The sequence below is a fragment of the Myotis yumanensis genome, unplaced genomic scaffold (assembly GCF_028538775.1).
Source record: "Myotis yumanensis isolate MYYU_CA2020_CCGP unplaced genomic scaffold, mMyoYum1.0.hap1 SCAF_3, whole genome shotgun sequence".
Classification (NCBI taxonomy): domain Eukaryota; kingdom Metazoa; phylum Chordata; class Mammalia; order Chiroptera; family Vespertilionidae; genus Myotis; species Myotis yumanensis.
In genome coordinates this window covers 6,849,391-6,877,063 of record NW_027223754.1, presented here as the reverse complement: position 1 = coordinate 6,877,063, position 27,673 = coordinate 6,849,391, and the positions used below count along the sequence as shown (strand labels likewise).

General features: G+C 43.3%; 1 protein-coding gene across 11 annotated transcripts in view; it reads right to left on the bottom strand.

Moving 5' to 3' along the window:
* The window catches only part of TENM3 (teneurin transmembrane protein 3), a 670,243-nt gene that overhangs the window by 162,635 nt on the left and 479,935 nt on the right, over window positions 1-27,673 (bottom strand). For all 11 annotated transcript variants that reach the window (XM_070408131.1, XM_070408130.1, XM_070408129.1 and 8 more), the window contains one exon: window positions 1,575-1,812. In XM_070408131.1, coding sequence (XP_070264232.1) covers window positions 1,575-1,812 — 238 coding nt within the window. The remainder of the gene's footprint in view (window positions 1-1,574; window positions 1,813-27,673) is intronic.

Sequence of the window (27,673 nt, the reverse complement as noted above, 5' to 3'; positions counted from 1 at the left end):
AAAATCCCTTCTTTCGTGATAACATTTTTCCAAGTGAAAACAGTGAGCCAGCACTGCTGAGTGGTTGGGTGGGTGCTAGTGAATGACACCGGGTAAAGTTAGCTCTGTGCTCGCAACCTCGGGGAGAAGAGTGTGTGCACACGACGCCATGCTCAGTGAGGAAATCCGCCACCTGCCTACTTCTCCTGTACTTTCTCTGATTCCTCAGGAAGAGGGTCAATAATAGAAAACCAACAATACAACTGCAGCTACTCTTGGCTGCACTACAGATAAAAACAAAAGAGTACTTGGCAGTTCCCAGGTCAAGAGTAAAAGAAACGACAGCAAGATTTTTATTGTTGACAACTAGCTGTGAGGACCTCCTGTCAGCTCATCCTCAGGGCAAAATTCCTTTAGATGGTGCATTTAATGGCAAAAAAAAAAAAAAAAAAAAAAAAAAAGGAATTTGTGCATCGGGAGACCATTGCATCACCGAAGCCTGACTGAGATGCTGACACCCACAAAGAGGGGGCTCCAGGAGCAGGCTCGGTAGGGGACACTCTCCCCGGGTACCGAGTCCTCTATCTGGGTTTCATATGGTGACGATGCTTTCCCTCTAAGTCTAATGGAAACTCAGGGCAGAGTAGAACTAAATTCTTAGGGACCTGTCAGAGCCACGTGGCTGCAAAGCTGCCAATAAGAGCAATGCGGCGGGACCCCCGCCCTCTCTGCTTGTGTCACACATGATGTAACGGAGACACGGCTGTGGAGGCTTGGGCCAAAGACAGAGGTCAACTTCCTGTATCTGGAGACATTTAATAAGGAAGTGGATTGGCTCGCACAGCTCTCACTGGTCTGAACTTTCGTATGAACGGGCTGCCACCCCTGGGCCCGCCGGTGCCGGAAGTTCACGGAGACACCAGTGTGTGTGCAGACAAGCACGCGGCTGGCGCAGCCTCGGGGACAGCCCGAGACGGGCCGTCACGCAGAAGTGGGCGGAACGACTCCGTAGGTGACAGGTGGCTAGTGGCCTGGTTACACCCGAGGATGAGTTTCAGAAAGGGCGCTGGGACGTGCATCCTCAGGAAGGACTCCGAAGGCCCTGTCTAGGGGTGAACGCGGTGGTTCAGGGGATAAAGATGGAGAGCAGGTCCCACCCCTCTCATCCTGCGAGAAACGAAATGTCCCAACGGTCACCTGACTTGTGCCCAAGGACCGCACTTGGGCGTCCACGATGAGTTTCCGATGTAACGGACACAGCCCAGCCGGGGAAAGTAGGGCTGTCTAGTACCAGGTAGACGCCGGCCGTGTTCACAGAGCCCGAATCCCATTTTACATCTCCGTCCTTGTCTAAACCCGTGCGATGACTTGAGCACAAGAAAACCCCCCACAAAAAACGGTAGTGAGGGGAGTTCATTGGCCCAGCCATAAAAAACTCGCCCATCACCTGGAACCACTCTTCGAAAAGAGCAAATAGCGTATATAAGTTTGCTCAGTTCCTTTTCCTACGGAAAAGGCTGGGCGTGTTGAACTGAAACCTGTGCTGACGCCGCAGACGGCAGTCTCGGTGCGCGCCGCGAGCCGGGAGGAGTTACCTGCTTTCCAGTGGGACATTACTGCCAAGGACCCAGCTGTCCTGCAGCTGGACGGACTCGGGTGTGGTTTGCAGCTCGGCGGGCAGCGCAGCCGGCGGGGCCGGACTCTGGTTCCTCCTGTTCGTCAGGGAGTTTCTGTTGAGGGAGGTGATGGACGGGTGGTGCTGGGCCGCGTGCTGCTTGTGGGGCGGGGGCAGCGGCTGCAGGGTGGACTGGCCTTGGCCGTTGGCAGGTTGCTCTGAAAATGGAAAAGGACACCCGTTACCTATGTGTCCGCGGACAGCCACACCGACACAGGCTGCCCGTTGCTCGGGGATCCGCTGCGTGTGAATTAGAATGAAAACCTGCCTATGAATCCATAACCTAATACATTTGCATATTATTCTATTAAGTGGGTGTTCGGCGACATTCTCTAAGAGTGGCTTTACCCTTGATACCCAGAGTTCTAATTAATATACAACAGATGGCAAAATTGCTTTTGGTTCTAATTTGCCTCAGACTTTTTTTTTTCATCTGGTTTTATTAACACCTACAGAAAACATATCCGACAGCTCCCCTAATGCGCCTTCTGATTCCAGCCTTATTTAAACAAACCAACCCTGAAATTAAATGGGTAGTTTCGGTAGAACACAAAGGTTTGCGAAACGCGTATAATCTCTATAATTATTTGATGGCGTTTTTTAGAGAGTTATTTAACTGCAATAAATTATTCCAAGCTCGCTGCTCGACAGCGGCAGATCTGCTTTAGTGTGTCCCGGATGCGGCAGGTCTGCGCCGCGATCCGCTCGGAGACGCCGAGGGTTCTTCAGCAGAAGGTCACTCTGGGAAGCAGATGCTGCTTCGTGGATATTTAACAGAAGCACATCTGACCACCACGTCGGAACACTCGCGGGCTTAATGACCGTTACACTCACTGGAACACACAGCAGACTTGCCAATTTCACGGCGGGGGCCGCGGCAGAACGGCGTGCGGAGTCAGTCCCAGGTGACCAGAGTGGGGTGTGCCCCTATGTCAGTGGTACAAAAATTTTGTCCTAAACCAGAATCAGGAAAGGTCCAGAAAACTTCCAAATATAAATACAATGTTAGGTTGTAACCAGAAAAGGGTCCCCTAAAGCTACGATGTTGTAAGTGAAAGTTTGCAGATTCTGAGCCATACTTTTCAACCTCATTACCTACCCAGCTTTGGAAATGCCAGAATTCACAAAGACTACATTTTAGCAAGCAGACAGAGGACTCCTTCATTTCATGCTAAACTTATTATGGTTCCACACACAAAGATGTCAATTTTTTACTAAATGTAGTTCAAAGGGCAATATAATTTTAAAGCGATGTATTAAACCATGCTATTAATATAAATGCACATATTAAAAGGGAATAGGAAACATAGGGACTATCTTTCATCTACAATGTGAACGCCAGCAGTGATGAAGCCAAATTAGAGAGCCAAGCATTATAATTCTGGTCACATGAAATGAATACATGATATATAATAGTCTAAATATATATTACTAAACCTCTTTACAGGGGACATCAATTAAAATAAGCCCTCCCCTAGCATATAACATCAGTAATTACTGCGTGCTCCGATTGGTCTCAAATAATCCATTTCACATCATTTAACAAGTAATAATTTCTTACTCTTGAAGTGAGGGCCAGAGATATCACGTAAATATACGAAAAAAGCAGCTTCCTTGCCCAGTCTCTATTCGTGAAGATCCCCATACTAGACACGAGAGAAATGTGGCCCAGTCCATTGCTTTGGTGCTCATGAAAAATTATGTGTCTAAACCTCAGTTAAATTGAAATTAGCCTTTGGGGGAAACGGCAGAGTTAAAATAGCACATAGTTTAACGGTGTTAGAAAAAATGAAACTAACAGTTTAAAATTCATAGAAGATTTATCGCTCAGGTACACAGAGTAATTAACTAGCTCTGCTGCCCCAGCATCCGTGCATGTGTGTGTTGTTAAGGGACATTTCAAGCTGCTTGTTGGATGACAGAATAAGCTACAGTTACCGGGGCCTAGGCCAGGTTGGTGTCAATGGAATGGAAACAGGGAAAAGTACTAAGATTGTGTCTAAAAAGAAGAAGGTTGGGTCAGATGACTCCCGTGTTTTTAAGCATGGTGCCATGAAAGAGTGGTACTATAAAATACATAATGAATTCTATATCTCATATATAGAATTATAATAATTTATTCCACATAATTCTATATTACATATATATTAGAGGCCCAATGCAAGAAATTCGTGCAAGGGCTTGGCCCTCGCAGTCGTGGCTTTGTCCGAAAGGTTGTCTGGAAGGTCGTTTGGCTGTTCGGTCTAATTAGCATGTTATGCTTTTATTATTATAGATGACCTACAGGGTGTCCCAAAAATGTATACACACTTTAACAGCTTACAGGTTAATTTTGAAAATGAAATGTATTTTAATAAACACTGCCTTTTAATTATTCAAAGTGTGTATATGCATTTTGGGGGGATACTCTATGTAGAGTACATTATAAATAAGGTATTACATTACATAAAGGAAAGAGCTGTGTAGCAGCAGTCACAATGCCGAATTAATTTCTAACTCTGTCAGCATCATGACAGGGGGCCTCAGTTTACTCATCTGTAAGATGGAAGTAACACTGTCCCATTGAGCTATTCGTGCAATCTAAGGATTCAATGACATACACTCATTCATTCATTGATTCACCCAGCCATCCTGCATACATACATCAGGTCTCTATGTTTCAAGGATATGCTGTTCATAACAGGTGAAAGCACTGTGTCGATGGGAAGGCATTGTGAATTTTCAGATGGTTATTGAAAATGAAATGATTTTAAGATATATTATCATCATCAAATATTTCAACAGGCTGAACTCAAGATTCTAAATCTTAAAGCAAATAAAAAGATAAACAGTGAGAAAAAGCTTCCATGTAAGGTTTCAAAAATAGTTAGCGCCACTGTGGCCTCCTCTAGGTTCCCTCGTTCATTCAGCACCTACATTGTCTGGGAACGTAGCATGTACAAGGCATCCTGCAAAGACCCACGCTCTTTCCAGCTGCGTGTCCAGGCTATTTAGCTCAGTGTGTCCTGTCTGCTGGGTCCTAGACTACATAATCAGGAGACCTACCAGCAAAACAAATCCAGATAATAAAAGCGCGGGACAATCTAAAATTTGATGGAACAGAGTAAGGACAGCATCTGAGTGGAGGAGCTGAATGGCCAGAAATGTAACTTCTGCAGCAGCCCAGAAACAGACGCAAGGCTCGCGGTCTCGGCTGGTGGTCAACGCTACCCTAGATTTTTGGACTCATTAGGACATAAAACTGGCTGAGTATGTGCTTATCTACACCAACGTATTCAAGACAGAGTAGGTTCACACAGGAGAACAAGATAAAATAAGACTGAACGTAGCCAAAAAGGAAGACAGAATAACAGAAAACTGAAAGATAAGATAAAGCCAGATGTGAGGTTAGCGGACAACATCCCGGCTGTGTAGTTCTATATAGTTTTAAAGTAGGATACAAATCTGGCTCTAAATTATCTAGTTGTCAAAACAAAGAGAAAAACAAGACCAGTTACATAATTCAGAGTGTTTTTAAGATAAAAGACTTTGCTTAGAAAAGTGTAACTATTACTGGCACTGAGGATGGAGAGAAAATTCTCAAGTCCTCATATGAAGAACAACTGATCACCCAGGGAAAGTTTTATGACCGAGGTTCAACATTGACACGAGGACACAGAAAGCAGAGACTAGCCTGGGAGACCAGCCCTCAGGGTCTAACCCAGGTGGGCAAACCCACACTAGAACAACCTAACCACTAACTGCAGGCTTTGCTGTAAGCTAAGCCATCGACGCAGGCTTTGCGCTGACATGAGAAGAAAACTGGGATGCAATGGCTGAGTCACAGATGGGACAGGCACATCACAGCCACCAGGTTTAATGCTCCCGAAACGTAGCTCTCCGCATGTCATCTTCCTCCAAATGGCCCCCTAGGGCCTCTGACACCTCCGGTGAACTCTAAAGGTGAGTGGTATACTTGTTCAAAGAGAGCCCCAAACCTATTTTTGCAAACGTTTTCCCGTGAATCCTCTTACGTATCTTTGTTCAAGTCAAGCCTGGTGCCCCCACTGCTGCTTAGTTGCTTCTCACCAGAAAGACATGTTCCTTCTCCTTTCTCTACCCAAATCCCATGCATTGCGAACTCTAAGATGACAGCCTCCCGGTTCTCTTCAAGCTGAGGTCAGTGATCGCTTCTCTGACACTTATTTTATTTTTGTTAATCTTCACCAGGGCATATTTTCCCATTGATATTTGGAGAGAGTGGAAGGGAGAGGGAGAGACAGAGATAAACACTGATGTGAGAGAGACACATCAATTGGTTGCCTCCTGCATGCACCCCGACCAGGGCCAGGGAACCTGCAATCAAGGTACGGTGCCTTTGACCGGAATCTAACCCGGGACCCTTCAGTCCACAGGCTGACGCTCTATCCACTGGACAAAACCGGCGAGGGCTCTGAGATTCACTTTAGCTGTCCCTTTTTCTCTTGGCTCTCTCCACTTTCCCCTCGGTATTACAACTCATCTTATGGGTCTCATGTCCCCTGCCAGAGTCTCCATGGGCCAGGTTCACGTCCACTTCACTTCCGAACCCCCTAAAGACCACACAGTATAAAATACTCAATAAATTATTTGTTGAGTGAAGGGTGATTTGTGAAGAAGTCAATGAAGAGAGGCTGAAGTGGTGAAAATTGGAGCCTGCCCATACTGTCTTTATTATTTTTTTAAATATATTTTATTGATTTTTTACAAGGAGGAAGGGAGAGAGATTGAGAGTTAGAAACATCGATGAGAGAGAAACATTGATCAGCTGCCTCCTGCACACCTCCTACTGGGGATGTGCCTGCAACCAAGGTACGTGCCCCTGACCGGAATCAAACCTGGGACCCTTCAGTCCGCAGGCCGACGCTCTATCCACTGAGCCAAATCGGTTAGGGCTGCCCATACTGTCTTTAATTGTAAAGTAATTAATTACAAACATGTCTTATTTCCCCAACTAAATTCACTTTGGAAAAAAGAGTATTTTTATTGATTTTTTTTTTTTTTTTTTTAGAGAGGAAGGGCGAGGGATAGAAACATCGATGAGAGCGAATCATTGATCGGCTGCCTCCTGCATGCCCCCTACTGGGGGTTGAACCCGAAACCTTGGCATGCGCCCTGACCAGGAATCGAATCATGACCTCCTGGGCTGATGCTCATTCATTGAGCCATACTGGCTGGGCCCCAACTAAATTCTTAGAGTCTGAAAGGCAGGGATTCTCACTTCAGTTTCCTTGGATTTCTCAGGACCTTCACTAAGCCTTGAACTTCAAAGACTCCTAGAAATGTGCTGACTGGTTAGTGACATTGATGCAATAACAGCATCTGGGGGGGGGTTGGGGGGGGTCATCTCATCCAGGCAGGGTCCATGTCACCTACCCCAGGAATTGGTTTTTAGGAATATTTCTTTGGAACCATGACAGATGTTCCAATATTTAAAACTACCTTTGAAGTGCAAATAATGGGAAGATTGTATAAAATACATAGAGATTTAAATATAATTATATAAGATATAATATATAAAGTATATATTATCAGTTACCAAGTATGTTTTTCTTATATTTTAAAGCTTAAGATTAGAAATGCTCCAAATTAAATATTTTAGAAAAGGTGCAGGTTCTTTTTTCAAAATATTCTTCCCTGTCTTTCTGTTTTTGAAGTAAAGATGTTGGCACTATGCTTACTAGCCATTACGTATCATATTCAACCAGTATCTTTACTAGGTTCAGTCTTTCTTTTGCAAGTTCCTACTGCTCACATACCTTTCACGACAGTCTAATGGTTGCTTGCTTTTATTTGATAAATTGAGCAAAAATTAATAAATATCAGACAAGCTATTGGTCATTTTGCTCAGCCCTTCACCACCAAACAATTCAGCTTTTGAACAGTGTCATTAAGGCTGTCCCCTGACCCTAGCCGCATGGGGGTACCAACTTGGATCACAGTACACACTCAATAAGTGTGTCGACTATTAGACCACAAAAGGGCTGTTGGCTAATGGGGTACATTCCAGTTTAAGCGACTTATAAACCCCAACTCCTAGCAAATGCAGGCAGTGCTGACTGACCCTGGAGGGAAGGAAAGAAACTTTTGACACGGTTCCTAACAAGTCTGCTGTTATGAGTCAGGGAGGTAAAAGGTGCCATGGAGACAAAGGACAATGATATGGGATTTGTCATCTTCATGGGATACTTAGTTTTCAGTGGGGTGCTGTCTTGATAAGCTCCCCATCTCCAGGAGCCCCATTTCTTTTTTTTCTTTATACATTCCACTGTTTTATTTTTTTAAAAAAATTTTTTACTTTTAATTCCTTTATTGATTAAGGTATTACATGTGTCCTTACGCCCCATTACCCTCCCCCCGACTCATGCCCTCACCCCCCTGGTGTCTGTGTCCATTGGTTAGGCCTATATGCCTGCATACAAGTCCTTTGGTTAATCTCTCCCCCTTACCCCACCCTCCCCTACCTTCCCTCTGAGGTCTGACGTTCTGACGGATTCCTGATGGTGCTTACGGAAAGGAGGTAAGAGAGACGGAGCCTGGTGCACGGTAAGTGCTGAGTGGTAGCTTATCAATGGCGGGAAGATACCGGCACGTGGTGAGGAAAAGCGAAGCAACTGAAGACCCCATGGCAGGAAGTAGCACAATCAGATAGGTCTGCGGAGCAAGTGATTTCCCTTTAACAGGCAAGCAAACAAGAATCAGAAAGGTCACAGGAATAAAAATTAAACCAATGTATTGCCGATGCCCTCAGAAGAGGAATCTGATCGCATAATCTTGACGTTGGTCTGTCTCTCCCGTCTGGTATGACCACAGGATCGTGTCAAGAGAAAAAAAAAAAGGGACACCTGGTTTTGTAATGTATCGGGCGTATTTGCTGGTTTGAGTTTTTAAATGAAAAGCCACCCCTGGCAGCTTCCAGTGTGTGCAGTGCAGCTGTCTGATGTACGGCCTTGGGCTGTGGTCTCTGGAGAGCAGAGTGGAAATGGGCTTTCAAACAGGAAAGCTGGGGGGAATGATACCTGCAGGCAGATCAAAACACCGCCGTGGTCCCGTGAGTGTGGGTGCGCTGGTGGGAGGGCCTGGTGTGCGGGCCTCTGCTCACGCGGATTGGCAGGTGAGAGGGGGATGAGGGGTGAGGAGGAGAAGGGGCTGGCCCTGGCTCTGACCAGGTGTCACCATGGCTACTACCGCTGCTTCTCGGCCCACTCCCTTCCCTCTCTGTCCTCCTTTTCCCTCCCTGGATCACAGTCCCTGGAAGGCAGTTGTGCGCTGGCTGCCAAGGTCCCCAGGGAAGAAGTGCTCTAACTTGGAAGGGAGCAGAAGCTAGGGGCTGGGACCTGGGCTGCTGGGAAAGAATTGTCTGCAGTTTGAGTCAAATCTGCCAACAAAAGACAAATGGGAGATGAAAGAGGGAGTTGGAGGGAGGGCAGGAGGGGGAGAGGGAAAGGGGAGGTGAAGAGAAACACAAAAGAACAGAAACATTTCTAACTTTACCAAACGGAGAACAACATTCATCCGTGCCTCGTCTTGGATACTAACAGTCGCTTGTTTTTATTTGATAAACGGAACAAAAATTACAGCAGGTGATTTAAGCACTCACATCACTGCCAGCTGAATAAACGAATAAGCTCAGCTCCAGAACTAGACACGTTTAGAAGGAGCCACAGCCACGGACTGGTGATGAGCAGAGGTGGGTTAAAGTCTTTGCTTTTGTATCATGTATCATGAAATGGACGCATCCTCACTTCACTTCCTGGCCACAGCTTTACCTGTCCTCCTACCCGTCTCAACAAAATGTAAGTTTTTTTTTCAAAACTCACCTCTCCCTTGAGACAGGTCACCAAAACAAAACCTATAAAGCTCCTTGTGTTATGCACTTCACTATCACATTGGTTTTGAGAAAGAAGACACCTACCAAGAAAGGCTCCTGGTGGCCACCTGGGCTCAGATGTGTGAAAAAGCAGAGCCTTGCAGCCATTGCTGCCCAGGGGCCTCGCCCCCAAACTGCATGCAGGGAGAAGCCTGCCCGGACTGCCTGCCTCGGCACCTAGGCCTGCCTGCAGTGCCCCTGCCATCTGAGCCAGCCCTTTCGAAGGAGTTCCTGGGGCCCTATTTCAACCACTAGGGCTGAGGCTTTCTCTGTCCAATCAGAGCCCCACAGCTCAGATCAACAAGAGCAGCTCTATTCTGACCAATCAGAACAGTGCCTTTTGGACCAATAAAAAGTTTTAGTATTTGGCCCTAGCCGGTTTGGCTCAGTGGATAGAGCATCAGCCTGTGGACTGAAGGGTCCCAGGTTCAATTCCGGTCAAGGGCATGTACCTTGGTTGCAGGCACATCCCCAGTAGGGAGTGTGTAGGAGGCAACTGATCGATGTTTCTAACTCTCTATCCCTCTATCTTCCTCTCTGTAAAAAATCAATAAAATATAAACTCTTCTAAAAAAAAAAGTTGAGTATTTGGAGTCCTCATTTGCATGAGGATAGACCCATCAGGGGCCACGGGTGGGGACTTTTGTCCATATAAGCCAGCTCCCCTCTGGCTCTGGAAACCACTTTCTCTGCAGACTGCTTTCCCCTGGCTGGGCTGGACCCCTACGATGTGTCGGCAGAGCAGCGCAGGGTCATGCAGACCAGCAAGGAGCAGAGCGGAGCTGTGTAGCCACAGAGGGGCCGGCGGCAGCTCTGTCTCACAGCTGTGCTGTACCACCACTGAGCTGTTTTGCACTGAATAAAGTTTCCTTCTTGGGGATTCCTGTTGACATTGAATTGGCGCCAACAAGCACCGGTTAACAGTTTTGACTAGAGTGGCCAGAGCTTGCAGTGGATGGTCTCAATGTCCAAGGACGAGTCGTAGCCAGCTTTTGATCTTGAAAATCCCAACCTCAATTTGGGGTTCGGCTTCATCTTTTCCATTATCAACGAGCTCAGCGATCTCACCGAGGAAGGTGCTTTTCTGGATTTGCTAACGTTAATTTAACAACGCCTCCTTCCTCCGGGTACATTTCAGGATTTATCAGGAAGGATGTGTTATACATTCAAAAACTTTATGACACCGAAAATAGTAAATTAAATATAGAAATGTCTCCTTTGCCCAGAAAATATCATATGTATTGCAGACCATTAGTTGCCATGACTTCCCTATGAAGGAAAAAATTAAGTAGTGGGCACTTTCCTTAAAAATGGGGAGGGTCTGAGTTAAGGAAATAGGTGATTTCAGGAAGACTGCAACTCAGCCGAGTTCCTAGTAGAGCAAACTATTTAGACAGTCAGCGTGCTTTCTCTTCTCCGTTCACACCTGCCCTCCCCAATCCTGTATTAGTAAGATAACCACCTATGGTGGTGTAATGGGAATTGGGAGAGAAAGACCTCACGTCTCACAAAAAATCTCTTTTCCATAAACCTACTCCTCTGGTTCCTTATTTTATCTAGTGATTCTCACACAAGCCACGTATTTGGAAATGAACTGTCCACTGACGTACCTCTGCAGGTCACCGTGTAAAAATGTTCACCACCCACTATCTGCCACAGACGTTTCAGATAGCTGCATACAAATCAAATGAAAATTTTTAAAAATGCGCTTTAAAACCGTAAAACCCCCCGTATAAATAAACAATATCCTTCTTATCACCATCATCAGACGATTGTTTGTAAGGCTATTTACATAAAGACACTACTTGGGTATGAAAAGCCTTAGAGCTGTGAAAGGAAGACGGGTGCTGACCGGAGGACATTATGTAAGTGAGCACAGATGGAGTCATTTGCTATACTTACGGAGTTAGTGAGAATTTGGTTCAGTTTCTCTAGGGCCATTCTTTGAAGATTAGAAGAAATCATCAAAGTGTGTCTTTAAATCTTTGTATTCTCTTTTTTTCTCTGAGAGTCCATTGTACTCTCTCTTTCAAGCAATGTGGTAACCTAGATTACCTAGCAACTCCTTGCTATAAAATACCCAGAACTGCCCTGACCGGTTTGGCTCAGTGGATAGAGGGGTCCCAGATTCGATTCTGGTGAAGGGCATGTACCTTGGTTGTGGGCACATCCCCAGTAGGGGGTGTGCAGGAGGCAGCTGGTAGATGTTTCTCTCTCATCGATGTTTCTAACTCTAACCCTCTCCCTTCCTCTCTGTAAAAAAGAATCAATAAAATATATTTAAAAAATACCCAGAATTGCTGGGTAGAATATCATACATACCTTTAAGACTACCTGCATTTAGTATATCTATGGAGTGTCTAACATGTGCCAGGCTCCGTTCCAGGCACTGAGGATATGGTAGTGAACAAAACAGCCAACAATTTCAGCCCCACAGCAGAGCTTACACTTTAGGTTAATACAACTGGACTGAGAAGAAAGGATTGGCCAGAAACAGGGGAGAGAAAAAGTGTTGAGAGCCTGTGAGCTGACATGCAGTTTCCCGGAGGAGACCGGCCAGTCTCTGCAACAATTACTGATGAAATCGGAGAGAAGGCCTCAGTTGTTGCTGAGACTCCCTACATGACGTGCCATACTCTCAGTCTAAGAATAGACTTAAAAAAATCTTCTCATGGCAGCTGGAGCAATCAGGAATCTTGCTGTGTTGTCTTCAGCTCTCGCTGAGAACAAAACAACTCTTGAAAATGTTAAACACTGGCCTGGTCTTCCCTGGGAGTATGAGGTTGAAACTTATACCATCAAGAAACTCTGGAAACCCCCAGCCAAGCAATTAGTATAAAAAGTGGTCCTGGGAAGGTCGGTGTGGCTCAGTGGTTGAGCGTCCACCTATGAACCAGGAGGTCATAGGTGAACCTCCATTCCCGGTCAAGGGCACATGCCTGGGTTGTGGCCTTGATCCCCAGTAGGGGACATGCAGGAGGCAGCCAATCAATGATTCTCTCTCATCATGGATATTTCTCTCTCTCTCTCCCTCTCCCTTCCTCTCTCTGAAATCAATATAAAAAAAATACTTTAAAAAAGTGGTCCTGGATCAGCAATGCTCCTTCCCAGTCACCTGGCAGAAGCAAACGCAAACCTTCTTTAACAGACTCTGTGCTGAACCCAAGTCACATAGGATTCCCACAGACAAAACACTGCCTTCAATGTGTTTACAATCCAAAATTACAAAGCTTAAGAGGAAACAACCCACACGGAGCCAAACGCTACATACAAAATAAACAGCAGGAATTTTTATCTAATCAGATAAAACTACAAGCATGTTTAGAATTAAGGACTTAAACAATTTAACCAGTTAACTGCCATGATATTTTGAATTTAATTAAAAAAAGGTCTACCGCTTGCGTCTGTGGACGCTTATGGCATACAGATGGTTAATAATAGAAGAATAAGGCATTAAGAAAAATATGTGGTAGTTATGAAAAAAAGTAAAATGTGCAAAAATAGGAAAAATGCAGCCACTGAAATTAGAAATGTATTGGATGGTTTAAACAGTACATTATTAGACACAACTGTAGAGGTGACCAGGAAATTGGGAAAGAGATGTAGGAAACTCGGTGAGGTGGCACCAGAAAGATCCAGAATGCTCAAATATGTAAAGTAGTTCAATGACCAAAAAGCTAGACTGAGAAAGCTCAATACACAGCAATAAGAGATCCAGAAGACTAGAAGAGCATATTCTTCAGAGTTACTTAAACATTTCTTCGAAGTTCCTAATATACGTAATGTGAAATTACATAGACCACGAACTTACTCATCTCTTTCCCATTTCATATGGATTATCTCTGCTACTAGAGACCCAGTGCACGAAATTCGTGCACTGGTTGGGTCCCTAGCGGTTGCTGACCACCTGTTACCACCTCCGGCCGGGGCCTCCCTCCCTTCCCAGCTGGCCCCGCCCCCTGGTCAAACTCCCGGACCTTCTGGTCAGGGAACAATTTGCATACTACACTTTTATTATATAGGATTTTTTGTTATTGGATAACAGCTGCTTTGCTTGTTTTATTTAAAAAGGTAACTTCTCTTGAATGGCAATAGGTTCTCTTGGAAGATATTCTGGCTTCTTTGGTTGCTGCTCAAAAGTGCATAGTTCATCTCATATGCCAAGCACCCTGGCCTATCCCAGTGGTGGGAATAAACGTTCAGGGACCTTGCTTGTTAAAGCAGTTCATCTTGTGCTGTGCGTACGCAAGCAATGCCACAAACATACTATCCTCTATTGAAATTCTTGGCTTTGCATAATTATTTCTTACAGAAACATACATAAAAGTCATCTATTATACATGCATACAAACGGGATAAAAATACCTTTGAAATGTTTCAGGTGTATATTTCAGGATATTCTTCTACCCATTTAAAAAAATCCACCTGAGAGTAATAAGCAAAAAAAGGAAGAAGCTATCCCAATTTTGACAATAAAAAACTGTTGATATACAATCATTAACACTCTCCTCTCCTCTCTTATTGCCTAATAAACATCTGATTTTTGTGCAATTACATTTTACTGACTTTACTGGAATATAGGATCTGATATAAATGAAGCACTTGTTTGAATATGGAAAAGGACAGACTATAAAGACAACTAAAACCATTACCATGTGACAAGTGGCTTATAAAGAATAAGAAAAGCAAATCAAATATTCAAAATCATGCAGAATTTGCAAACTTTTCAGATAGCATATCCCGTATCACAGATAAACGTGTGGTATGGAAGAAAGAGTACTAGGAAGGGTTCATAGGGTGGAGCACTTGCTTTCACTACCAAGGGTAACCACAGACAAGCCAACTTCAGGACCGCAGCGTTTCTGCTTGTAAAAGAAATGGTCATGGGGGACGACAGGGGGCACTATTCAGTGAGTTCTAAAGACTTTCAGCTTTGAAATTCTCTTTAGTTTACACAATACATAATATTTTCTTTAAACATATTAGCTTGTGTCATAAATATTAAAAATTAAGATAATTTTAGAAAACCATATTATCTTTAGTTATAAAACATTTACAAAAAGTAAATCATTACTACAGCCCTGGCTAGTGGCTTGGTGGGTTGGAGCATCGTACTGCACACAGAAAAGGTTGCGGGCCCATGCCTGGTCAGCGCACATACCTACCAGTAGGTTGCGGGCTTAATCCCCAGTCAGGGTGCATACAGGAGGCAACTGATCCGTGTTTCTCTCTCACATTGATGTTTCTGTTTCTCTCTCCCTTCCTCTCGCTCTAAAATCAATAAATATATCCTCTGGTGAGGATTAAAAACACACACCATCCTACAAATGTAAATATTATGAAAACATCTCCACAGTAACTCATGCCATAAATACCCTCCCATACTATCTTATGTTAAAAATACTAAAAATAAACCACTCTGTCTTACCTTTTGTTGTAGCCTGGAACATCTTAAGGCACATCTAGTGAGATTCATTTTACATCCAATTTACATTTGCTTCAGATTTCAATATTAAAATGGCTTGTGAAAACAAGTATGCAAAAAGCCAGGATGCAACTGTCAGACTTAAATGAAAACTGACCTGTTTTGTAAATGTTCTGATGAAGATTATAATATGTTTTTAAAATGACAATTAACCAGTAAAGAGATTTTGCCTACTTTATCTGAACCTTATGTGAATTTTATTTTTTAAATATTTCAGCAACTATAGGAGGGATAATTGATCTGACAACAACCTGCTGACCTTCTTTCCCCCAAATGTTAACTCTGCCACTGCTTTTTACCCTGCAGATCACTTGATATCATGTTTGCTACCCGCAGTTTATGGGGTTCATGCTGACTAGAAATATCTTACCTTAAACTATAATCAATTTCTTAAAGAATTATTTTAATATATCTTTACTGATTTCAGGGAGGAAGGGAGAGGGAGAGAGAGAGAGAAATATCAATGATGAGAGAAAGCCCTAGCTCAGTGGTTCTCAACCTTCCTAACGCCGCGACTCTTTAATACAGTTCCTCATGTTGTGGTGACCCCCGATTTCATTGTTACAAATTGAACATAATTAAAGCATAGTGATTAATCACAAAACAATATGTAATTATATATGTGTTTTCCGATGGTCTTAGGCGATCCTGTGAAAGGGTTGTTCGACCCCCAACGCGACCCACAGGTTGAGAAACGCTGCCCTAGCCAGTTTGGCTCAGTGGATAGAGCATTGGCCGGTGGACTGAAGGGTCCCGGGTTTGATTCAGGTCAAGAGCACATACCTCAGTTGCAGCTCCTCCCTGGCCCAGGCCCTGGTCAGGGTGAGTGCAGGAGGCAACCAATTGATGTCTTTCTCTCATATCCATATTTCTCTCTGTCTTTCCCCCTCTCTTCCACTCTCTGTAAAAATCGATAGAAAAATACCCTCAGGTGATAATTAAAAGAAATTGTGAGAGAGAATCATTGATCAGCTGCCTCCTGCACGCCCCACACTGGGGATTAAGCCCGAACCTGGGCATGTGCCCTGACCAGAAATTGAATGTTGACCTCCTGGTTCATAGGTCAACACTCAATTACTGAACCATGCTGGCTAGGGAAACTATAATCAATTTTAAGTCATATCCTAGCCAGTGAGTAGGATATTCCTTCCAGATCTTTTGCATTCTTGCCATTTGCATTCTTGCCATTTGCAATGAGTGACCTTTTAAATGGAAACGGAGTATTGATGCTTTTTTAGTTTTTTCAATGATATGTTTTTATTGATTTTTGAGATAGAGGAAGGGGGAGAGTCAGGGAGAGAGAGAGAAACATTGATCGGTTGCCTCCGGATGCACCCAGCTGGGGATCACACCCGCACCCTGGGCATGTGTTCTGACCAGGAATCGAACCAGCAGCCTTTTGATATAAGGGATGATGCCCCAACCAACTGAGCCTCCCAGTCAGGGCAATGCTTTTTGATTAAAAGGGAAAGAGAGTTGTAAATTGCTACTTTGGTATAAGGTCTTATTTTCAGACTTTTCCCATGCAAACTTGTGGAATTTCCTTTTCTGTCGTTAATAATCTGGGGATAATTTTCTGTGCGCGTGTAACACTAAAAGCCTCTTCCAAATACACACTTCTCCGCTGCGGTAATGACTGAGCATCGAGGGACAGCAGGAGGGTTCAGTGGACAGAATACTGAACCCGGGAGATATGATAACCGACAGCAAAATGTGATCACGTATGCGACCGTGTTCCGTGAACGGCAAGGTGCTACATGTGTGCGCGGTGCTAGAATTGTGTGGGAGACAAATGATGTGTTTGCTGAGGCTGTGTAGTGCCTTCTAAAGTAGCATGACTTTCCGTCGCGTGCTAATTGCCACTGGAAACCTTCCCCTCCAAACAGAGGTTCAGAAAGCAGCCGGTGACTGAGATACCCCTTCCTAGATCTGGTCTTTTAGTCATGGGTCTGCACGTATGTCTGTCCCGTTTATTAAACCTTCCCATAAAAGAGCCAGGTGAGCACTGGATTTAGGGTGGAGAAGATGTAAGGAGACCTGGGGAATTGGTCTGCACGGGCGGCCACAATGAAACATCACAGACTGGTGACATGAGCAACGGAAATTCATTTCCCCACAGGCCTGGGGGCTGGGAACCGGGGCGCAGGCCCCCGGGGTCCGTGTCTGGGCCTGCAGACAGCGGCCTGTGCCCCACGGCCTCGATGGAGAGAGGGGAGCCTCTGGAGTCGCTCCTTCTAGGAACAGCAGCTCCGCCAGGTCAGAACCACAGCCTCAGGGACTCCTTAACCTTAATTATGTCTGTAGAGGTTCTATGTCCAGGTACAGTCCGGGTGGGGGGGTGGGCGCGGATGAGGGGGAGCCTCAACATATGAATTTTGGGGAAACAAACATTCAGTCCAAAACAACTGGGCTCAAGCCCCCGAGCTGAACTTTAGTAACTGTGTAACTGTGAGCAAATCAATGTTATAGTCTAGATTCTCTAATTCCTCATCTGCGAAATGGGGATAATATTCACTCTCATACATAAGGATTGTGAGGATTAAAAAAAGAATGTATATTAAGTATCTTTATAAACTGCTGCTTTGGAATAAGGTCTTATTTTCCAGACTTTTCCCATTTATTCAAATAAAGCATATATATATTATATATATATAATATATATAACATTATATATATATATATATATATATATATATATATATATATATTTTTTTTTTTTTTGGCCAAAGATGTTTATGTGTGAATATGCTCATAAGATAATTTCTTTCTATGAAAGTCTTTAAAAACATTCTTTTAAAATTTCTAAATGTGTGCAGGCAAATATACACCTAATTAATTTTAAAAAGTGCCTCTATTATTTAGAGCAGTGGTTCTCAACCTGTGGGTCGCGACCCCTTTGGGGGTCGAACGACCCTTTCACAGGGGTCGCCTAAGACCATCGGAAAACACATATTGAATATATAATTACATACTGTTTTTGTGATTAATCACTATGCTTTAATTATGTTCAATTTGTAACAATGAAAATACATCCTGCATATCAGATATTTACATGACGATTCATAACAGTAGCAAAATTACAGTGATGAAGTAGCAACGAACATAATTTTATGGGTGGGGGTCACCACAACATGAGGAACTGTATTAAAGGGTCACAGCATTAGGCAGGTTGAGAACCACTGCTTTAGAGTGTTTACTTAGGATGATGTTTCCCCAGAATAAAAGAGGGAAAAAGGAATGTACATTATTACAGAATTCCCTGTGTATGCGGAACGGCTGGTTAAAATTGGTTTCCATCCTGTTTCCTGAACTCATACATTTTAAATACTGAATTTGTATTCTTTGCATTTAAAGGAACACACTCGAAAATGCAGCTCCCACCGAAACATGTGAAAATGTAAAGATGAATGAAACAACTTTATGTTTTATGGCATTTGCTTTGAAAATCTGATTAAGATAGATGTCTTTAGCTCGTAATTCTTCAATGTCACGTTGTCATAGTTCCCATCAGCAAGATGTTTTAAAGGCTTTCGATTAATATTGCATGCCAGAACTGAAATTACATCCTTTGTCGTTTAGTTCTTAATGGTGCAAGTGATATCTATCAAGTAGAGTTTTATGAAGCGTGTGTGATTTTTATTGCAGGCTGTTTTCACAAATCTCTTTCAGGTTTCAGAAACGCTGCTCCAGGTTTACAATAAGTATGCCTTTCTGCTGAAAATCCTATGATTCTTAAAACTAAAGGGAAACGTATGATCAGTATTTACTTATCAATAAAAAATCCACTTCAATTGGTTGCATTCTCATTTGCACAGTCTTAAATATGCTTGCTTTCACCCAAATATTTTAGTAAATCACTTTATATGATTATAATGTAATCAGAATATGTGCCAAATACACAGAGCTCACAACACCTTCATGGGCGTGCATGCACAGTATCTGCCTAGTAAAGAAAAATATAGTCCACGTTACTGACTGCTGACTGGTTTATGCTGCAAAAGCATGTTTTATTTAATAAATACAATTACTAATTTATGTTTAAAGAGGAATCTAGTGTCCTGACATTAATTCCCAAGTTTCTGAAACTCAAGCATACCAAATGTAAGTCATTTTCATGGATTAAAGACCCGAAGTCATAATAAAATGTTACCTATAAATAATTTAGGAGGATACAAGTGGGAAAAAAGACAATTCTTATATTTGATGTTGTTTTGTTGTTGCTGTTGTTTTGCTTTGGACATAAACCAACATATTTAGGTCCTGGCTCTGTCGCTAACGTGTCCTACTCTTCCAGTCCTAACTCCCTTCATCTATAAAATTACAGGATAGATTATGATTTCTCCAGTCCTTTCCCCAGTTTAAAGAAATAACCCATAATTCTATAGTGTTTTAAGTGTGTGTGTCTGCGTGCACGCGCGTGCACACGCACACACACAGTTTAAAGCGTTGGTTGCTAATTTTAAGTCTCAAATGCTGTTATACTTTATCCCTTTGCATTTTACCAAATATAGATCTACTTAAGATAAACCAACTGATCAAAAAATAAAGAACAATAGCAAGGCGCTTATTCTGGGATGTCTCCAGAGCTGTAAGGTGCTGGCCTCATCTCTCTGGGTCAGGTGTGATCCGTAGGGATCTCTCAGACCTGTGGCTTTGGCCAACTATATGCCTCCTATAAGGGAGAATTAAAACATTAACATTAAGATCGCCGTTCTTAGCCAGCACAGCCCTGCACGCTCATCTTGTTTGGATAATTGCACATTTAAAATTAGAGTCCACTTATCTGGTTCTACACACGAGGGAATAATGCGAATGGAAAAGGGTTTTCAAATTCCAATGCCCGTGGCAGATCACCTCGGTTCTCGTTAATTCTGTCAGGAGAGCCTCCCCTCCCCCCGCAATGTTTATTTGAATTTTTTCTGCCGTATGTGGTTCACTTTCAAAACATTCTCTCCATTAGCTGGCATCGATTTCTTAAAGCGTCCCAACATGCCCATACTCAGTCTGTAGCAATTTCTTTAACCCCGATACTCAAGAACACTGTGCTTAAAAGATAATGCTCTTTCCTTAAGAAAAGAGAAAGAAAGAAAAAAGGAACTAATGTACACATTTTTCCTCTATTTGTATGTGTGTGTGTGTGTGTGTGTTGCTAGCTATGAGTAAACAGTTAATCCAATAATTACAGAAAGGAGTTACTAAAAATCTAAAAAGAAATTACTAAAAACCCAAGATCAACTTAACATCACAGACCTTAAATGCAAAAAGGGGGCCCACTCCAGGGGCAGGAACCCACAAAGAAAATTCACACTCATTAAAGCCCATGAGACTCACTATGCTCTGTGCTCAACATACACCCCTATATTTCATCTCACAGCCAACTGATGTTGTCAGCACTTATTCCCACTTCTCACGCAGGGGAGAGAAAGTTCAGAGACACGGCGAGCTCTGGCAATGGTCACAGAACATGACTCCGAAGCTGTCCATACTAATTCACGCAGGAATAATTACCTTTGTCAGTTTTGTTTCAAGCATGCTGTCAAGAAGAAAATGAAGAGGGAAAGTTAGCTTGAAGACAGTATCGTAGCTCTGGCTGGTTTGCTCAGTGGTTAGAGAGCTGGCCCGTGAACCAAAGGGTCGAGGGTTTCATTCCCAGTCAAGGGGACGCGTACCTCAGGTGCAGGTTCCCCAGCCCTGGTTGGGGCATGTACAGGAGACAACCAATTGATGTGTCTCTCTCACATAGATGTCTGTCTGTCTGTCTGTCTCTCTCTCTCTCTCTCTCTTCGCCCCCCCCCCACCCCCTTACTTTCCTTCACTCTCTAGAAATCAATGGAAAAAGCATCTGCCAGTGAGGATTAAAAAAAAAAAGACGGTGCCTTAGAAATTCCATTTTAAATGGAAGAAGTGTTTGCTTTGAGTCTGAGGCCAGAGGGCCAACTAGTAAAGGCCAGAGTGAAGAACACACCGATGGGTGGTGATGGGAGAGTCCGCACCACAGGAAAGCCGTGCTGCATTGAGATGGGAACACAGGTGAAAAGCAGCTTGCACGTCATTTCCGGCGGCACAGAGAGGGTAACGTTACTTCCTATGCGGGCGGCGTGGAGCGTCATTTTTTAAGTTTTCTGAAGCCAGTTCATCTCTTTCTCAGACTGTGAAATAAAAATGTACTAGGCTAAAAAATCTCTAAAATTAATAAATAAAAAATTCCAAGATCCTAGATGTGCTTCCTTTTCTTCTTGTCCTCATAACACATATTGGGTTGGCAGGTTATTGCACAAACGCACAACGGTTGCTAACGGAAGCGTGAAATACTTTTCCTGCATTCTGCACAGATTACTGGGGTTACCAAACCAAAGGGCCCCCAAAGTCCAGTCCCCAAGGCTTAGCTCATCATCAGCACAATCAAGACAAATATTTGAGACTGCATTATTAAGAGTCAGTGGCCTTCGGGTTTACAAGGAAGCGTTAACTCTTTAATTTCTTACTCTGATTCTATATTGCCCTGTTTATTTCTATTTTTGTTTTTAAAGATGTTTTAATTGATTTGTGAGGGCCTCAACATAGGGTCAATTTCATCTATTATAGTTAAAACAAAATAGTACCTGCTTCCCTTATTAATTTATTACATCTTACTACCTACTCATGTGAAAATACTGGGCAATTTAAATTTTTTTAACTGAAACATGTTATAAAAACAGTGTTAGGAAAGAATAAAAGTAAAATTTACACGGGCATTAGTAATCGCCCTTTCGCATGCCAATGCCGGTAGAGGCGGCACACTTTCGATATATAATCTGACTTAAAAAGTCAGCAGAATCAAGTTCCTAAGACAGAGGTGATGAAATGATTCCTCCAGCGAAGCGGGAGCTATTCTGACAAAGAATCCCAACTCACTTCGAAACAACGAAGATGGTGAAGTCCGAGGCACACGTGACACACTGCTGCACGCATCGGCATGAAAAGTGGCCCCAGAAACACTCGGTAACTTCTTGAACGGGTCGCACACAATTAGCGGTCAGCGTGGCTGTGGCAGCAAACACTGCCCAGCACCGCCTACAGCAGGAGGCCCCCGGGAGGCCGGGTGTTGCCCGCCTTCATTCGTGCTCGCTGCTCACGAAGACCAGCGCAGTGAAACACTTTGTGATTCCCAGGCAAGTCAGGAATGCGAAGATTTATAACTGTCAGAGCGAATGGAACTGGCAACAAGGGAAGTTACACTCACAGTGGAACGGTCACACTGTGATCTGATTTTCATTCTCACTGAAGAAAAGTTTCTATGGGAAACACTTTCCAAATGTTTTTGTTTTTTCTCAATGAGGTCACATTGTTTTTCATTTTTAAAAAAAATATATTTTTATTGATTACAGAGAGGAAGGGAGAGGGAGAGAGAGACAGAGAGAGAAACATCAATGAGGAGAGAGAATCATTGATCAGCTGCCTCCTGCACGCTTCACACTGGGGATCGAGCCCACCACCCGGGCATGTGCCCTGACCCGGAATAGAACCGTGACCTCCCAGTTCATAGGTCGATGCTCAACCACTGAGCCACGCCGGCCAGGCACACTTTCCAAATGTTGTTGCTAAAAGAGGAAGGGAGATTAAAAATAGAGCTCGGAAGGTTGTTTTCTTCCAGGAATCACAGCTGAGGGCAGAGATACCGTGGGGCACAAGGAGACCGCGGGTGTAGGTAGGACCTTCCTTAAATGCCTCATTCCCCTCTCCCTTCGGATCTAGAGGAGTCAGAACAAGACAAAAGACAAGGAAAGAACCAAACTTCCAAAATAGCATTGCGCCACGTTATTAATAGTGTCAGCCTAAGAGCAATGACAGCCCTGGAAACAGCGCTTCTGTCTCTACTTAAACTCCCCAGGTTTTACGGTGAATTTGAACGTTCCTTTTCTAAAGAGAAAAAACATCACGACTGATTAAGATTTGATATTTGTCCTCTACTGGCCCTCAAGCACACTCACGTCCTACTTAAAGCAACAGACACCTCAGCAGCAGAAGCAAACCTCCGCTCCCTGCAATTTTCTCCAAAGAACCAAGATGTCATTGGCCGCCCCTCTGCCTTCTCACAGGTACATCAGTTCCCAATGTGTCCTGCCTCTGCAGCAGGAACCGATCCATTCTATTTGAAATGAGAATTACAACAAAATTACACTTGTATGGATGTCTCAATGAGCTCTCTACCAGCGCACCATCAGAACCTTGCTTTGAAATAACGAATGCGATTTTTAAAAGATCGCTGTAAAGTAGGTTCCCTGAAAGTTAATCTAGACAGCACATCCATCCTGGGGGAAACAGAGAAGTTTTCAAATCTGTGGCCACAATTTAAAAAACCCACTTCAGCGAATGTAATGTCATTATTCTTATCCTAAGACACCTAAAAGGGAAACGCATTTTCTGACTTCCGTGTGCAATCTGCCCCGGAACAAGTTCATCCTCCTCCTGCATGCCCCACCCAGTCCGCCTCTTTCTCAACCTTTCCACTTTTCCATTTAATCACCAATGCTGTTTGCAGCTTACTGAAACTGTACCTTGGTTATGTACCTTCCCCTGAATTCCTACTGCACTGCACTATCTAGACCAGTGATGGCGAACCTATGACATGCGTGTCAGAGGTGACATGCGAACTCATTTTTTTTGGTTGATTTTTCTTTGTTAAATGGCATTTAAATATATAAAATAAATATCAAAAATGTAAGTCTTTCTTTTACTATGGTTGCAAATATCAAAAAATGTCTATATATGACATGGCACCAGAGTTAAGTTAGGGTTTTTCAAAATGCTGACACGCCGAGCTCAAAAAGTTCGCCATCACTGATCTAGACCCTTCCTCTCTCTTCCTCTCGACCTCTTGTTTACCAGTTTATTAAATACAATTTTTGTCCGTGGACTAGGGAGAGGCCTGGAAAAGAACTGTATGCTGACATCTTTGCCTATTGCCTTTCTCCATTCCAATCTCTCCTGCGTACACCTGACTACTTCATTTCCATACACTTATTCTCCTTCTTGACCAGCAATAGTTTGCTTCTGCCAAGCCACAAACCCAGACTTTATTGACCCAATAATGTTCAAGCACTGAGGACTCAGGGAGAAGACAGGTTTATTGGCCTAAAGGAGCTTATGCTCTTTTTGGAGCCAGGACTTAACACACCTGACGTAGCTAGAACACATATATCCCAGGCAAGTGCAACACACACACACACACACACACACACACACACAAAACCACATCCAGACTACCAGAGAAGAGTGAATAAGGGATCGCTGGGGTGGATCAGAAGGCTTGCAGTGTAGGCTAAACTTCAACTGAAATTTGAAGGGAGAAGCAAAGATTGATGGAAGTCCAGCAGTGATATGCTGTGGACTTGAGTAGTGACACCGGTTTGGAGAGCAAGTAGAGAGAGTTCTAGGGAGACCAAGTGGGGGCACTATGTACTCCATGCGGCAGGCCATGTGGGGTCATGGATGGGACTTACGATGAGAAGAGACATCGGAGGAAGATGAACCGGGGTGCTCTTCCCGGCTACAAGGATCTTGGGGCAGCAATTCAGCTCTGAAGTCACGGCCCTCTTTTTAAGTGTGTGAGCTGAGCAGACTCATTTGGTCATAGTTCATTCATTCATCCCACCGATATTCATTGAGCGCCTACCACAGCATGAGGGACATACTGGTTTAAAGAATAATGAATTAGGTCTTAGCTGTGTTGATAATAATTTAGAAATGTTCACGTATTAGTTTATTTTGGTTGCTGAATATCTGGTGAACTGTAAAGAGAGTTGAAAATGGAAACAAAGAAGTGCTATTATTTACCTGCATGCTAACCATAGCTATTAATGCTAAAACAAATGTATTCCCCAAGTTTCTATTTTTTTCCAGATTCATTATATTTTCTGTTGTGAATAGAGTAGATCCCCTTGATTATTGAGGACTCTATTGCCATTTCTGAAATGAACTATTAGAGTTTCCTATGTAACCTATTGAATGATTAGAAATTCCCTTTGGATATCTATTCCTTTATTATAGCAATTCTACAGAATAAACCCTCAGTATCTTTAGAAATGCCTCCTCGGCTGATATTCCATTCAGTTCCACAAAGTAAGGCACAATGATCTCCTCCACAGATTCGTTCATTGATTCCTCCATCCGACACCTACACACTGAACTCCTACTTCAGGTCCTCGCCAGGTACTAGCAATTCAGTGATGAGTTAAACAGACACTCGCCTGCCCTACTGGAGCTTCCACTGTGCCTGGCTCCGAAGCTTTCTTTCTATCGCACTATAGGGCCGTCCCACTCTTGGGTTTACAGACATCAAAGAGATCAGCTATTCTGTGGGACATAGTCTAAGATGGATGTGCTCAGGTCTGAAAGGTTCACACAGGGCTCTGCTGACGAGGTAACACTTGCTGGCTTGAGGGATGTATGTCAGGCAGAGAAGCCTTAGGAGAATGGGAAAGAGGCCAACGCACGCAGGTGAGCGGATCGCAAGGCAGCACAGTTCACACAGGCTGGAGCGGAAGGGGTGTGGGTGGATGTGGGGACAGGGCAGGAGAGAGGCAAATGAGACAGGAACTGAAGCTGGAAGGACAGGAAGGGAAACACTTTGATGGGCTTTGCCTTGTGTACTGACTAGAGAATGTGTGTATTATTGTATTAGAAACAGGGAGTTGCTCTGTGGTTTTAAGCAAATGAATGACAAGGTTGCAGGTGTATTTTTTAAAAATTGATTTCAGAGAGGAAGGGAGGGAGACAGAGATAGAAACATCAATGATGAGACTCATTGATCGGCTGCGTCCTGCACACCCCCTACGGGGGATCGAGCCTGCAACCAAGACATGTGCCCTAAGCGGGAATTGAACCCATGACCTCCTGGTTCATAGGTCAATGCTCAACTACTGAGTCACGCTGGCCAGGTGGTCGCAGATGTATTTATGAAGATTTCTCTGGCAGTAGCATGGAGGATGGATGTATGGATGTGTGTGTGTGGTGTTGTGTTTGGGTCAGTGGTGGGTGATGAGATTTAGTAGCTATTTGCAGTATTGCATTGAGTACATAATCGAAAGCCCTGGTAATGGGGATGAAATTGTCGGGTCAGATTCAAGAGATAATTAAGAAGCAGAATATATCAATTACCATTAGCAACAGATTAAATGGAGGGTAGGGTAAAAGAGAGGGATATGCATAGAATTTTGAAAATATTTTCAGAAATACCTTTCATAGTTTAAAATTACTTAAAAGTCATGAGACCTCATCAGGTTAGGGTTAACCCTATTTGCCTCTAACTGCTCTAATTATTATGGAAATCTATACAGGACTGATTTAAATTTCTATTAAAATGTGGCCATTGAAAAACTTTTTTTTCTCACCAGTGCATTGTAGTGTTTGTATTGCCTTTTGAATTACAGAGTCTATCTTTATTTGTAACCCTCCACAGCACTGAGTGAATACTTAACACAAAAGGCTCTCTAAAGCAAATTCTTTTCATCTTATCCCACATTCAAGGTGCTTTTCCATGCAAGCTACTCATACTAAAACTAGATGAAGCAGTGTAAGGAAAAAGGAACATTCTGGGAGAGAGAAATTTGGGATTGATGGGAACCAATCTGACTTCTTAAAACAGCTCACGAGGTGGCAGGGAGAGAGAACACAAATGTTTACCCAAAAGAACAAAATAAATATAAAATCACTGAGCAAATATCTTGTAGATTTTCTGAACCTTGTCTGAAACATAAGCCCCAGTTCACTCTTATTTAAACTCTTGCTTGTTCATTTGTTGCTTTCAATTATATCTCCCACATGGGTGAAATCATAGTATTCTCAACTTTTTCCGTCTGACTTATTTCGCTTAGCATGATGTTCTCAAGGTCACACATAGCGACGTTCCATTCTTCCTTATGGCTGAGTAGTATTCCACTGTGTCTATGTACCACATCTTCTTTATCCAATCTATCGAAGGGCACTTCAGTTATTTCCATGTCCTGCCCACTGTGAAACAGGCTGCAACGAGTAGGGGTGCATTTACCTTTTACAAATAAATGTTTTCAGATGTTTTGGGTAGAAACCCAGAAGAGGGGCTGCTGGGTCATATGTTAACTCTATTCTTAATTTTTTGAGGCACCTTCATACTGTTCTCCATAGTGACTGTACCAGTACATTCCTACCAGCAGTGAATATGAACAAACAAGACAAACAAACACTTCACAGGCTCGGACAACAGTGTGGTGGCTCCCAAAGGGAAGGGGGTGGGGGGTAGCGAAGGGTAAAGGGGTCGAATCCATGGAGACAGAGAAAGATCTGGCTTTGGGTGGTGAACAAACAATGCAATAGACAGATGATATATTATAGAATTATGCACTTGACACCTGTATAATTTCATTAACCAATGCCACTCCAATAAATTTAATAAAAAGTAAAGTTGAATTCTGCTTAGAGTGATGTGTCACCACACCCTGAAAATGAGAATAACTGAGCACAGCCTCAACTCTTCCAGGGGATGCTCAGCTCACAGATATTGAAGATAAAAAAGAAAGGAAAACACAGAAAGGTCGATTTTTCAACTTGAAGACTTATTCTTTAACTGATTACTATTCCTGTTTAGAAATGAGAATTTAGGGTAGAAATGCCATGCTATTTCTCCCTT